General features: G+C 33.2%; 3 protein-coding genes across 6 annotated transcripts; 1 reads left to right on the top strand and 2 right to left on the bottom strand.

The window, feature by feature from the left end:
- Positions 1 to 2,644: 2,644 nt before the first annotated feature.
- LOC108195362 (uncharacterized) lies at positions 2,645 to 4,904 on the bottom strand. Of its 4 annotated transcripts, none has more exons than XR_010285445.1 (4): positions 4,206 to 4,904; positions 4,071 to 4,104; positions 3,918 to 3,993; positions 2,645 to 3,260 (listed from the first exon to the last, which is right to left on the bottom strand). XR_010285445.1 is itself a non-coding variant. In XM_064080924.1 (2 exons), exons 1-2 carry the CDS (start codon positions 3,372 to 3,374, stop codon positions 2,880 to 2,882), a joined length of 396 nt encoding a protein of 131 aa, XP_063936994.1. In that variant the 5' UTR covers positions 3,375 to 3,411; the 3' UTR covers positions 2,645 to 2,879. The 4 variants fall into 4 exon arrangements, 1 of the variants encoding a protein (XP_063936994.1); XR_010285444.1 differs by having other exon boundaries at positions 4,267 to 4,904; XR_010285443.1 differs by having other exon boundaries at positions 4,071 to 4,892.
- Positions 4,905 to 11,414: 6,510 nt separating this feature from the next.
- LOC108192253 (3-ketoacyl-CoA synthase 6) lies at positions 11,415 to 13,306 on the top strand. Its single transcript, XM_017372739.2, has one exon. The coding sequence runs from the start codon at positions 11,549 to 11,551 to the stop codon at positions 13,037 to 13,039; it is 1,491 nt and encodes a 496-aa protein (XP_017228228.2). The 5' UTR covers positions 11,415 to 11,548; the 3' UTR covers positions 13,040 to 13,306.
- A 289-nt stretch (positions 13,307 to 13,595) lies between these two features.
- On the bottom strand, positions 13,596 to 14,852 carry LOC108192515 (LOB domain-containing protein 41). Its single transcript, XM_017372738.2, has 2 exons — positions 14,575 to 14,852; positions 13,596 to 14,264 (listed from the first exon to the last, which is right to left on the bottom strand). The coding sequence occupies exons 1-2, from the start codon at positions 14,762 to 14,764 to the stop codon at positions 13,756 to 13,758; spliced, it is 699 nt and encodes a 232-aa protein (XP_017228227.1). The 5' UTR covers positions 14,765 to 14,852; the 3' UTR covers positions 13,596 to 13,755.
- Positions 14,853 to 15,356: the final 504 nt, after the last annotated feature.

Below are 15,356 nucleotides of genomic sequence, written 5' to 3'. Positions count from 1 at the left end.
TTCGGAAGAAAAAAATAAAGTTATATATGAAACTACATCTTTTAAAGGCCACATAATGCGTGTAAAATTCTTTTCATCCAAGGTAAGCGACCTTGAAGACATAAAAAGTACTACATATAAAAATACAAACATATATCAAATCATCAAAATATTACCGACTACCATTATATTTTAATAATGATACACATAAAATGTAATGCTAATAATCAAATCTGAATCTAACTTCAGTGACAAAAAAAAGAGAGCTAAATCTAACACTAGTGAGTAAAATAAAAAAATTATAGTTTAGTGGTTAGTTTCTAAAAACGCAATAAGTTTAGTGACAAAAAAATTATAATAATGCCGGCAATCAAATTCAAACCTAAGTTGGTGGCTAAAAATAAAACCAAACCTAACATTAGTGACTAAAATAATAAAAAAATTAGTTGGGTGGTAAGTTTCTAAAAACACTATAAGTTGAGTGGCAAGAAAATCTATTTTCCCAGCAAAAATTTATATTAGACACGAAACTGACTGAAAGTGAGATCGTAAATTCAGTGAATTGTTTTAAATAGTTTGGTTCTGGTTATAGGTTTGGATCGAACTGAATAATAATAAAATAATATCATAAATAATATTATCTATGAGTGGTCTTTCTCTTTCAACGGACATATCTGTGAATGATCTTCAATATAAAATTTACTTTATTCATTCTTGCTTTGTCATTTTAAAATATGCATTCTGAAGTCGGATGGACGTTTTCGAAACCAAATTTGAACCAACATTGATTTGCTATGATTTTTCATTTTAAAAACCTAACAACTCTGAATTCGAACTCAACTGAACGAATAATAGTCCCTAATATTTGTAATGAGTTATTCTGGCTAACAAAATCAACGATATATTATGAATATTCAATTCATAAATAATATGTCGATGACAAGAGAGGCCTGATTTGACATTAAGTTAATTTTGGACAACGTCGAGATATATGCTTATAAAGGAGTATTAATTATAAATTAATTTGAAAAAGAGAAAAAAACCAATTGTTGAACTCAAATAAGTTACTTCTCAAAAGAAATATAATAATTATGTACTATTTTGCCAAAGAAAAACGAAAAAGAAATGACAACAAAAAAATTAAGTCCAAAAAGAAGTAGCGTTCTTTCAGTTATCGACTTTAATTTGGACTTATCCTGTATAATCAGTTCTGACCTGATCAAAAATGTTCACCGAAGAAACATCAATGATGTAGCTGTTTTATTTACTTAATTAAGAGGGTGCAAAAGCGGTTGTTTCAACTAATGAGCTAGATCACGTGAAATTTATTAATGTTGTTGTTTAGTTTCTAAAATGGAAATAAGATTAGCTTGTTACTCCCTCAGCTTCAATTTATAAGTCCATTTTGGAATAAACACACATATTAAGAAAAAAATTTGTTGGATAGAATCTTATATCATGTATCATTAATTAGTGCAATGATAAGTGAGAATATAGTTGAGTTTCAAAAAAATCACAATAAATATAGGGATTTAGTGCATTGAGAAATGAGAATAATGTTGAGTTTCAAAAAAATCACAATTAATATGTAGATAAATTTGTATTGAAAGAAGAGAGGGACAAGTGTTTTGGGACAAATTTTTTTCTCAAAATGGACCTATAAATTGAGACGGAGGGAGTAATTACCAGCTGGGCGTTGGGAGTATTCCGGAGACCATCTGGTAATTTTACATTACCAAAACTAGAAGTTATTAGTGGCGTCGGATAATTTGGTAGATACATTTGCCACAACAGATTTAAGTATGGAAAGTTTATGGGGCCGTTTGGGTGACCTTAAAATAAGTGCTTATTGTTTAAAATAAAAAAGTGGAGTAGAAGTTAGAAGCAAGTTAAGACTTATAAGTGATTAAAGTGTTTGGGAAATAAGCAGAAGCCCTGAAACAAAAGCTAGCATTCCTAGCTTTTTATAAGTGCTTCTTGACTTTTTACACAAACGGTACGAAATAAGTGCTTCTAACTTATAAATCAGAAGCCCGGCTTAAAAGCGGGAAACAAACACCCACTATAATTAATTGAATGTAACCGAAAATGATGTTAGGATATGTTTTTTTTAGGTTTGTGCTCATGATGAGAGAAGATTGTACAATAAAATGAGTCTTAATTTCACTACACCATAAAAGGCCTTATCTAACATAAAAAAATTGTTGCAGAATGGGGTCAATATGTTGCTAAAGGCCCATAAAAGGGCTAAGGCAACATTTATTTTATGATAGGATTTTTGCCGTTGCCTTAGGGGGTCTAAGGCAACATATCGTTTGCCTACAGCAACAACCGAGATATGTTAGCAAAGAGTGTTTAATCTAACATTTTATTCTCCTACTCCAACAAAAAATTATGTTACCTTAGAGTAATTTTATTTTTTTAAAAAAGTGGGGCCCACGTGGGGCCCACGTGGGGCCCACGTGGGGGCCACTGTGGGGCCCACGTGGGGCCCACTGTGGGGCCCACGTGGGGGCCATCAAGTTGCCAGGTGGCAGCAGCTAAATTGGCAACATATTTTTCCTATACTGCAACAGTTTTGAAATACAAGTTTTGCAACATTTAAATAGGCTACTGCAACATTTTATCCAAAAAATTTTGCAATTCTACTGTTAAAATACAATACTTCCCAAAATTTGTCCATCATTTCAACAAACCATTGTAAACATACAAAAACCAACATCAAATCCAATTTACTCCAACATCAAATCCACAGCTAAACCAACATAATATCCAGAATCGACCAACTACCAGCAAACTAACAGTTTAATAACAAAAAGTCTAGATATATAACCCCATACTATTAGCTAGTCAAAATAACTTCAAAGAACCAAAGTCTAAACAACCATACTATTAGCAAACTAGAAGCTGGTGCCTTTAGTCATTGGTGTGCCATCGTCATTGTCACTAGCCACATGTGCACACAGCTCTGTAACATCAATTGTGATGTTGGGGTTTGCTTCACCAAGTTTCTTAAGGACCGATGCCAAATTTTGTTGCACCTTCCTGTTTACCTGCTCATCTACCTCTTCTTGGATTTTCTTCACTTTTTCCTCGACTTCAGCAGCAAGGCCTTCCTTAATTTTTGTTGTCAATTCTTTGACATATGTATCCGTTGGAGCAGCAGCTGATAGTTTTTGCGGCTTCTTGCATCTCCCTAAGAGCCAAGTCGGGCCATGCTCTTTATCCAAAAGCATTTCATCAGCAGCCTCCCCGGAATTGATTTTTTTGTTAATTTTATCCTACAAAAGTACAATAACATGAACATAAACGAGCAAATTCAAAACAGAGAAAACTGAAAGGGCAAATATTATGTGTAACTGATTAAGTTAAATACTTACAATTTTCTTTTCCATTGTTTTAGTACTGGTCTTGTACTTGTGTAACTGATTAAGTTAAATACTTACAATTTTCTTTTCCATTGTTTTAGTACTGATAATATGTTATGGCATCTAACCAACTAGCTCACAATATCTACAATGGAATCTTACATGTATGGCAGCAGAGCACAAAAATATACAAATGTTCAACAGAGAATCAACACCAGCTACTCTTAATTGTCAAATTTTTTTAAGTTATAAACAGAGCATACATATAGAAACCACAAAACAGAGTCATAACTGGTCACCAGAACAACCTATTTCAAGCATAAATATTTAATAACAAGTCCTGGACACATACACTTACCACAAAATATCAATCAAATGTTAACTAGTAACAAATATTAACTACAAAATGCAACAAATAACAAATGCCACAAAATGAAAACAACAAAAATTCATAAAATGCAATTCCAAACCCCTAATAAAATCAAAAATCAGATAACTTCCCTAATAAAAACAAATAACAACAAAAACAAACCCAAAAACTCAAAAATGTTGAAGCAGAGAGGGAGATACCTGTAGCAAAATCTTTAAACTGAAACCCTAATTTTAAATCCTTTAAATGAAATCCTTAAAATCAACCGAAGAAGCCCTGAAAATAGAAAATAGAGTTAGATTAACAGCCCCCACTATATACAGATGAAAAAAATTAAATCAAAGCCACCATACCTAATTCCAAATGCAAAGCCTCCGCTGAAAATACCTGAAATCAAAGATAAAGTACGATTAGATGTAGTTTAAAAGAAGAAAGACCTGTAAATGGAAGAAAATAAAGAAATGAAGCCCTGATTTAAAGAGAGAAACCCCTAGTTAGGAGTATCAAAGCATCGAGCCCTCAAACCATGCCCTAACTTGAAATCCAAACCTGAGATGAGAGAGATGTGCTGATGAGAGACCAGAGAGACCAGAGCGACGAGAGAGACACGGTGAAAAGAGAGAGAGGCGACTGTGGGGGTGAAGAGAGAGAGAGAGAGACGAGATGTGGGGGTGAAGAGCGAGAGAGGACTGTGTGGAAAATGAGAGAGATGACTGAGTGTGAGTGGAAAAGGAAGTGAAAAAATGGGGCGGGGTGTTAGTGAAACAAAGTCCCGCTGCTTGTCTGATTTCACCGGGAACCACGCCCGCTTGTTCAAATAAACATATATACATATATTTAGTTTATATTTTATTTTTTTGTTTACATTTTATTTTACTTTTTAAATAAATAAACATATATTTATTATTTAAAATAAAATCATTCACCTATTAAATTATTTAATATTTTATATAATTTTTTATATTTTTAGTTTATATTATTACATAACTTCTATTTTTATTTTTAATACAAGTAATTACTTTTTTCTTTAATTTTAAGTTAAAATATTATTTTCACCTTTTAATAGCTTAAGCTAACATATTTGTCTCCATGTTGCACCCTTAAACACTTTCTAACAAAGGCAACATCCCCTTTTTGGCTAAGCTAACATGAAAAATATTATGTTGCGGAAGGGTGAAAGTAGTGTAACTAAGGTAACATTTTTTAGCAACATTTACAAAGGTCGCGTTGCGATAGGCCTTTTATGGCGTAGTGATTTTATTGGAGGGGAGTGTAGATAAAATGATTAAAAATCATGTGTAATAAGTCAAAAAAACACTTATTAAAAGATAAGGAATATTAATTTTTGCTACAGAACTTCTGTTTTTTTTTCCAAACACTTTAATCACTTATAAGCCTTTATTTAATCTTGGCAAAAAAAAAATAAAAAAAAATAAGTCTTTATTTAATCTAACATCTACTTCACTGTTTTATCTTAAACAGGAAGCACTTAACCGTTTGAACATTATCACATGATACCCCGACTCCTTCCCTTTTATTTTTTTTACCGTTTTTTCATTACTTGATACATATTTTAAGGCGTATATGAAATATAATTTCATAACTTATATTTATTTTTTTTCTTTTTTATATAAAAATTTAAATATTAAACTTCTATTTACAAAAAAAAAAATTATCAAACTATTTATAAGAGTATATGATGCGCATCGAGTCGTCTTCTGATGTAAATAATTGAGAGGAAGCAAGGAGTATAAGATAATATGAAAATAGTTTATGCGGCAGGAATATTAACTGAAGGTCACCTCTTAACCTTCTAAGTTCTAAATACGAGATCGGTGTGATTAAGATAAAATGAGTGCGAGTTCTCGATGAAATTATAATCGGAATCGCATGTTTTTAGTGTTAAACATTAAAAATCTTAGCCGCAAATTATCATCATCAGTTTCGGTTTCAATATCTCGGATTCAGTTTTGATTAAAAATATTGCATGAAGAGATGAAAAAATTATTTCTTATGAACAATTAAAATTTAATCAAAAACTTTCATCTCTCGGTGGATTTTTAAGCGCCTTCTTGTTGTAACATACTCTCATTGATGGTAAAGTTCCACTTTAAAGAATCTAACTGCTGTTTCTAGCTTCGCCGCTCACAGTAGAATAAATACAAGGTTTATTGCTTCACGGTAATTCACTTAATTTTTCATGCATGACCGTGTTATTTGTATTGCTTAATCGAGTTAGGCATCTCCAACGGTATTCAAAAATCCGAATTTGGAGCAGTTCTGCCTTAAACCAGTCCAACCGTGGACTAAAAAGTGATCTAAATTTGGATTAGTGAGTAGTATCGGTCCAAATTTGGATCATACTATTCACTGATCCAAATCTTTTTAACATTAAAATATTATTATTTTTATTATTTGATGATTTTGTTAATGTTATTAAAGATAGATTAATTAAAAATAGAATATAATTAAAACAACGCTTAATTATAAATAAAATTTCAAAATACAGAAAATTCCAATAATTTATCAATCGCTACAGAAAAATCAAAGATAAATATTGACCTTCTTGAATTTCGAAATGCAACAATTGAGCTTTTGTGGGGAAAATATACTAATTATGAGAATTAGTATTTTAATGTGATATTTTAATACTTTTAATTTATTTTTATGTACCGTTTTAACTTTTTCGAATTATTTTGTAATATTTTATCTTTGTCTAGTCGTTAATTGTATTATTATAATTCATGATGAAATTAGTTAATCATTTTCTAAAATATTTATGCATCAAAGTATATCAATATTATAAGGATGGATGAATTTGGATCTATATTTGGATCACAAGATGGGAATAAAATTTGGATCCCGTCTTAAATTTGGATCATTTGATGATCCAAATTTAGATTTATGGTTGAAGTTGGCTTTAGTGAGTTTGGACCAATTCCCAATCCCTTCTATTTTGCAAGGCCGAGTTAAATTTCAGTATAATAATTAATTAGTTACAGTCCTGTCAAAAAAAAAGTTACAGTTTTACGGAATACATACCATATATATTAGTAATTTCTCCAATTTTATAAAAAATTATAAATACTATTTACTCATTATTTAAGAGTAAAATTCTATGAAGACCACTTTTATTGGAGACCGTGAAGACCACTTATGTTCTGCAAATGAAATATTGCATAAAAACATTGCAAAACGTATAGTTTTGCACATCATGTTGTACAAAATCATTATTTCATTTTAAAATCTTGAATATCATATAAGTTTCGCATGTAGAACATTACAAAATGTTATATTCTACGAAATATATTTAGTTTGTAGGTTATTGTTCAACTTGCAGAACATACATTATATACTTATGAAACATAGATGATCTTCAACAATTTTAATGAATACATGATATTTGTTGAACATACTTCACAAAATAATGTATTTTATAGTGTCTTGCTTGCAGAATATAAATGGTCTCCGCGGTCTCCAATAAAAGTGGTCTTCACAGAATTTTACTCATTATTTTAATAATCAGATCGGCTCAATATTTTTCGATTCGGTTCCAACTTATAATCAAAATCAATTGATCAGTTTTAGTTTCAGTATGATTTTAATATTTTTAAGATTTCAAATTTGGATTGATTCAGATTTTTGTCCCATCCTAATTGTGAGAGTCATCTCCAGACAGTTTCCGGTGAAAATGTAACCATAGGTGGAGACTATCTGTACTACCTCTGTCAATATTTTTAATACTCTCTCCTTAGGTAGATAATACGAGTTCAATATAATTTATGAATCATGTGAGTCTGTCCTATTTAGTAGCCTAAGCATGTTTAGTTTCATACCAAATATTAGTGTAACATTACATTCGTTTATATATGAGCCACAAAGATGCTGCTGGTTCGAATATAAATATAAAATTTATATGACCTACAATAGTAGTTGCGTTCTATCACAAAGAAAAGGCTCAAATGCCAATAAATGACAAGTAACTGCTTTTGAATGTGTTTTGTCATATACACATAAGGATAGAACCAAAGAATACAGTATGGTATTAGCAGCTTGATTTGGTGCTCTAAAAATTCTTGAATTTTAAAAGAATTTCTGAATAATTTTTAAAAATTATTTTTAATAATTTAATGATTATAATCAGATTTAATTTAAATTCTTAATTTATTCAAAAAAATTCCGATCAAACTTCATAATCAATAGACCAATTGATTAGTTCGGATTCATGATTTTTATGAGCACGACTTGATTGAAAATTTTAAGGATTCGTGATTTTTATGAGCAGAAATTTTAAAACTCTTTTCTATAGTATATAATTATTATGTTATGTTTTATGAAATCATTATAATAATATATATGTTGAGGGTTGACCTTAGATAGGTACACCATACATACCATTCAGCTTATAGGTCAATATCTTATATAGAAATCGCAATGGACCATAAATCCATTGGTCCCCTTCAAATACTAAAAAATGTCGCCACTTCTAAGTAATGTACATGCCACAAAGCTTATAATAAATGTGACATGCATGCCTCTCTATACTGAAAACTGCAACAGTCCTCTTATGTTTCGACAAGCTAGCACGCAATCATATTTTGATTATTTTTGCATATTTACTCATTTATTCCTTTTCGAATAATTGAATCGTAGTTCACCACAGTTCTGGATCATCACGTTACATTCAACATGTATTTATAGCTCGGCATCTTAATTATGTTCTTGGTGTTGTGTCAATTGCGATACGGAAAATGCTTCATGTGCAACCCTGAGCGTAAATTTTTTCTTAATATGATTATAGATTAACTTTTGACTTGGAACGGATTTTAATATTTATATAAATAATATTAGTTAAAATATCTCATCTCATTTGTCATTTTATTTTGTGTAAAATTTTACATTCGATTTTGTATATGAAACCATAGTCTCGCGATATTGTTCTTGCTGATTTTCTGACCATGAGAGTACTATCCAGCGCACAGTGTATAAATTGAGAATTAATCGAAAGATAAATATATATAAATGACTATATTTATATGTTTTAATTTATTATAAAAACATATAGTTGTGTACTAGTGTATAATTTTTCCTGCTAGTTAATGTGTAATTAAGAAACATAAATAATTAAAGATTTCATATTTAAATCATAATACATAACAAATACATTTATATCAACAATATCGCTTTCACATAATTTAAAATCAAAAAATATAAATTTCTGCTAGTTATTTTACAGGAGATTGAGTACTTAACTAGAAAAGATTATGTAAATTATAATCAATTTTCTTTTTGTCAGCGTCAAGTCATAATATTGATCTTCTACAACCAATTTTGAAAAATAAAAACGCATTATTCATCGTGTAATTTTGATTGGGGATGTAAAATTTATATGTTTCGTAAAAAGACATGTTTATTGTAACATGAGCCGATCTCGAACTCTAGAACATTGATCAGTAGTGGTCGATGGCCACCAGGCACCAGCTATAAGAACTCACCAGAAAGAAAGGATAAATTGAAATTACCAGATTTAGATGTAAAATTGATGGCATAGACTGTGGGGTTTCAACCCCACGAATAGAGGATTCGATGTAACATCCAACTAAAATTTACACGACTTCATTGAGCTTGCATGACTGGAGATGAGCAGTGGCTTTTGCGCCACAAATTCAGTTTATAATAATGCTGTAAATCAACAATATGGACAAACATGCATGAGGCACCTTTTTTTTTAAGACAGTTAACAATATTTATCACATTCATGCTCTTTCTACTTTTCCCAGCTTTACAGCTTTTCCAGATTTAGTCTTTCTAAAGGGTTAATAGGCAAAAATATCACTGAACTCATGACCAACTTGCATTTGGGTCACTGAACTTAAAAAGTTTGCAAATGGATCACAGAACTAGATTTAACTTGCAGTCAACTCACTGAACTAATAAAAATTTGCATTTAGGTCACTCTGCCGTTAAGTGTCAGTTGACTTTAACTGAATCCGTTAAAAAATTTAAAAACTTTGAAAAAAAAATTAAAATTCGATTTTCTTTAAAAAATCTGAAAACTTAGAAAACATCTGAAAATTTTGAAAAAAACATTAAAAAATATGTAATTTTTCTAAAAATATGAAAAAAAAATGTGAACACTTCGAAAAAATCTGAAAATTTGGAAAAAATTCTGAAATTTTTTTAATTTCAAAATTTTAGGTATGTTTTTTGAATTTCCACATATTTTTCGATTTCTTAAACTTTTTCCAAACTTTTTAGATTTTTTTCAAAATTTTTACTTTTTCTTTCAATATTTTTTCAAAGTTTTCTGAATTTTTTAAAAAATCGAACATTTTTTTCAAAGTTTTTTTTATTTTTTTAACGGATTCTGTTAAAGTCAACTGATACTTAACGACGCAGTGACCTAATTGCCAGTCTTGATTGGTTCTTGACTGCAAGTTAAATCTAGTTCTGTGATCCATTTGCAAGCTTTTTGAGTTCAGTGACCCAATTGCAAGTTGTCTATGAGTTCAGTGATCTTTTTGCCTATTAACCCTCTTTCTAAATATCTGTTTGATATTATTTGTAAATTCTATAAAATGGACAATATTACATATTCATTCAAGTTGAACTAAATATACTGAGACCTTTGTTGATATATAGTACAGTTGCTCTGAGTTGCAACCTTACAGGTCAAATCAAAGTTTGGTCCGTTTTAGTTAAGCTCAATTTAACATTTAAGGTGTGTGATTAAAGTTTCGAGTTTGAATAATTCGAGAGTGTCCTGTACGATTATATTTACTAATCAATATTTGTTTTAATATATACGAGAGATGAAGTAGAGCAGTTCAAAAACAGTTTGACTTATTTACATATTTATATCCACCTACGGATGCAACTGGTTACTGTTAAGTATAATATAGCAGAAAAGTCACACACAAGTCAGAGAAATGACACGTGTGATAGGAAGGAGCTTAATGCGGGAAAAATTGTTACAAATAGAGCTCATAACTGATAATTGTATATAAATTCAAGAGTAGTGATAAGAAGTTAGTTAGTCTTGTATATATTTGTTTCGTTCAAGTTGTAAACACAATGTTCTTGAATACAAGTTGAGTTTAGCTTCATCAATTGCCTAAACTGACGGTTACTACGTGACATGAAAATTTGATGAATGTTATTCAGCAGTTTCTTTGCATACTTTGCGATCTCTGTTACTGTTCTCTGGTCTTCGTAATAAGAGATTAGGTTCAATTTTGTGCAGCTCGCCACTAGCTAGCTAGCTACCAGATTAAAGCTTTTTAGATTGTACAATAAAATAGGGCTAATTAGTTACCTAGCTACAAGTCAACAACAGAACTGTAAATAGTTATTTCTAATACTTAAAAATTATTCGATTTTTTTCACGTAATTTCAAATAATTTAATTAATCTCACATTTAAAATTAATATTTTTAAAATTTTCTAAAAACAAAAATCAGTGTATATTATTCTAATTTATGATCAAAACACCCGGCCCGAGTTAGGTACGAAAAATGTAATAATTTATCTATAGGAACAGGTTACGTGATGTAGGAAAAAAATAAATTATTTTGTGATAAATATGTGAAATCAATTAAATTAAATTAAAAGATAATAAATAAGAAAGGGCCAGCTAATTAGGAGAGCGTTAGCAATGTGAGGTGAAGTGAGGATCATTTAATTTTCTCATCTGCCTCCAATTGATTGCCCCTCTTCTCATCTCATTTTAGCCTTTAAATCTCCCACCTTCCCTCTCCCTTTATCACATTGCATTCTTCCTCAACCTCAATCTCTCCCTGTAAATACCTCACACACAAATTTCACACACAAAAATGGCTCAAATTTTGCCGAATTTTACCAGTTCCGTGAAGCTCAAGTATGTGAAGCTAGGGTACCAGTACCTGATCAACCACATTCTCACATTTATTCTTGTACCGATCATAGCCTCGATTGCTCTCGAAATTCTGCGAATCGGACCGCATGAGCTGCTTGCGATGGCGCAGTCTGTCCAGCTCGACACTCTGCAGGTTTTGTGCTCGACGTTCCTGATTATTTTTATCTCAACAGTGTACTTCATGTCGAAGCCGAGATCGATTTATTTAGTGGACTATGCATGCTACAAGCCGCCTGTCACGTTTCGAGTCCCCTTCGCGACGTTCATGGAGCATTCGAGACTGATCCTGAAGGAAAACCCTAAGTCAGTGGACTTCCAGATGCGGATCCTGGAGCGGTCTGGACTCGGGGAGGAGACGTGTCTGCCTCCCGCGATACATTACATCCCTCCGAAGCCTACGATGGAGGCGGCACGAGGCGAGGCGGAGCTTGTGATATTTTCTAGTATTGATGCCTTGTTTGAGAAAACGGGACTTAAGCCGAAAGATATTGATATTTTGATTGTGAATTGTAGCTTGTTCTCGCCCACTCCTTCGTTGAGCGCTATGATTGTGAACAAGTATAAGCTGAGGAGTAATATCAGGAGCTTTAATTTGTCCGGAATGGGATGTAGCGCTGGTTTAATTTCGATTGATCTGGCTCGTGATTTACTCCAAACGCATCCGAATTCGAACGCAATTGTTGTCAGCACCGAGATCATTACACCGAATTATTATCAAGGGAAAGAGCGTGCGATGCTGCTTCCGAATTGCTTGTTCCGGATGGGAGGCGCGGCCATGCTGCTATCGAACAAGCGTCGCGAGAGGTCGAGAGCTAAGTACAGGTTGGTTCGTGTGGTTCGGACTCATAAAGGAGGCGACGATAAGGCCTTTCGGTGTGTTTACGAAGAGGAGGATGCGCAAGGGAAGTGCGGGATTAATTTGTCGAAAGATCTCATGGCAATTGCTGCCGAAGCTCTTAAATCGAATATTACGACAATCGGTCCATTAGTCCTTCCTGCATCCGAACAGCTGCTCTTTTTATTCACTCTCATTGGTCGAAAAATCTTTAACCCTAAATGGAAACCCTACATTCCCGACTTCAAGTTGGCGTTCGAGCACTTCTGCATCCACGCGGGAGGCCGTGCAGTCATCGACGAGCTCCAGAAGAATCTCCAGCTCTCGGCTGAACACGTGGAGGCCTCCCGCATGGCGCTTCACCGCTTTGGAAACACCTCATCTTCCTCATTATGGTACGAAATGAGCTATATTGAGGCCAAGGGGAGGATGAAAAAAGGTGACCGAGTGTGGCAAATCGCGTTCGGGAGTGGATTTAAATGCAACAGTGCGGTGTGGAAGTGTAATCGGACGGTTAAGACGCCGGCGGACGGGCCGTGGCAAGACTGCATTGACAGATATCCGGTGCATATTCCGGAAGTTGTGAAGCTTTAAATGCAAGGATTAATTCAGGTGGTCCAGCTAATATATGGTTGAGCCCTGAATCGAACCGCCGATCACTGTCATTCATTTAAACCGTGTCATTGGTGTGATAAAGTGTACATGTTCTAGTTGTCATAAAAACAATAATAGCTGTAAATCTTATGAAACTGTAACCAGTTGGGGCAGCGCACTTGGCCGAAAGAATGTACGTATACTTGTTATACTGCTATATTATTATTATTATTGGAATATATACTTTAGCTTTTAGAGGTGGTTTCATATTCGGTAAGCTGAGTATTTTTTATTTGATTCGTTAATATTTTTTTTATCATCACTTACTGATTTAATCAGTAAAGTCATAGAACAAAGATTAATCGGTAACTGAGTGGGTTGATCGAAAATTAATAAGATAATTAATTAAATATTTAAATATTTAATCAATTCAGCAATTTACGGATACGATTTCGGTTAGAAGAGAGGATATAGCATAGCATATTATCTTGGCAAATCTTATCAAACTTATAGCATATTATCTTTGGCAATCTTATCAAATATGAAGAATTGATGATTGAGAAAAGTTGAATGCCCATTCAAAACAAAGTTATCTATCTTTAGTACAAAGTTATAATCACAATTTGTACATTTCTAATTAAAGACAAAAGTATACAAGCATAAAAGCCCATTAAAAACTAAACAAGCCCAAAATTAGTGGGTTTCTAAGACCCCGCCTAGATACTCAACCCCAACGTCAACTCCAGTTCAATTTCCCCATCAGCTTCAAAATGGGCCGAACCCTCGGGCTCGGGCTCAGCCGTATCTGCACAAGCCAAGTTTTTAGAAGCCTCCACATTAATAGCCACCTCAGATAAATGGCTCAATGTCGACTCATGACTCGGTGATCGGGTATACTCGTCCTCGGGTCGGACCCAACCCGAACTAGCTTGCGTTTTTGCACCCGACTTCTTGAACCTGCACCGATTCCTGACCCGGTGAAGCTGGTTCGACCCGGAAGAATTATCATCTTTCGGGATGTGACGAATGTCATAGGCCTTCAGTGGCGGCCCATCATTAGTTTCAGCAGTCTCGCTTGCAATTTTTGTGATTGGGCTTCCTTTTAAAACCGCCTCCACAGCATCTTGGCAAAGCTGCCAGTTTCCGGACCATAATAACCCGACAGACCCGTAGATTGGGTTCACTATTCGGCCACAAGCTTCGTATAATAGCGACCTAAATATAGCTGAAATCACAAGGAAAAATTGTCAAAACAAAGTACACAAAAATAATACTAGCAAAATATTATTTTCCTAAAATATTTATCAAGTAATCGAAGTTAAAAAATATTCGTAAAATATTAACTTAAATGATTGTTGACGTTGATTTTCATTCAAAAAATGCAACAATATCTTTTATTCACGTTTAAAATATGAAATTAAACAATAATAAAAATCGAAAAATCTTATAAAAAATTAATCGAATTTTTTTAGAATTAATCATGAAAAATGAAATCGACTACTAACAAAAATCGAAAAATGATCAAGAATACTAACCAGGACGGAGATGGGTGGGGCCAGTGTTGACGAGATTTAGTAATCCCGCGCGGCCGTAAAACTTGGCCAAGAAGACAGTGGCATGGGCCTGAGAATCGGGAGATTTGATCCACTGAAGGCAAGGTTTGATGCTACAGTCATCACTGCATCCCTTACGGAGCGCTCGACAACCATTACAGCTAGTTCGCATTGTGATACAACTGATGATTTTTAGGACAGGAGAGATGGGTGTTGGCTTTTGAGGATGTTGTAGAAGTGTTTGAAGATGGAAGACAAGATGTGATGAGAAGCCATAATATAGGAGGATATATATATGGAATGGGGTCCACGGCCGGTTGGTTTGTGGATAGTACAAGGGGCCGCAAGCAGTTTCCAAAAGAGTGGTAGATTGTTTTTGAAATACCAGGTTTCCACATTCATGGAACTTTAACTTGAAACCCGCGCCACCTCATTTTTATTCCACTTAGAATATTACTCCATCCTACTAGTATTAGAAAAACGAGTGTGCTGGAGTATTAATCAGTGACAACCTTCACCTCCTTTTGCGTCTGTACTCACTCGCGATTCAGTTTAGGGCAAATTTAACGGTGGCTGAACGTCTAAATGTGGGCGGGTTCTGGTCGACATCTAGGTGATACATTTTAAAATTTCTTTATTTTTGTTGAGTAGAATAAAATTTATTTATTTTTATTTTTCAACAGATATAATTTCGAACTTGTAATAGATAGGGAGGTTCAAAAATAATAATTAACGAGCACAGAGGAAGTAAACAAATAAATCAT

The sequence above is a fragment of the Daucus carota genome, chromosome 7 (assembly GCF_001625215.2).
Source record: "Daucus carota subsp. sativus chromosome 7, DH1 v3.0, whole genome shotgun sequence".
Lineage (NCBI taxonomy): Eukaryota > Viridiplantae > Streptophyta > Magnoliopsida > Apiales > Apiaceae > Daucus > Daucus carota.
Note: the sequence above shows the minus strand (reverse complement) of the source record. Positions and strands in the feature narration are given on the sequence as shown.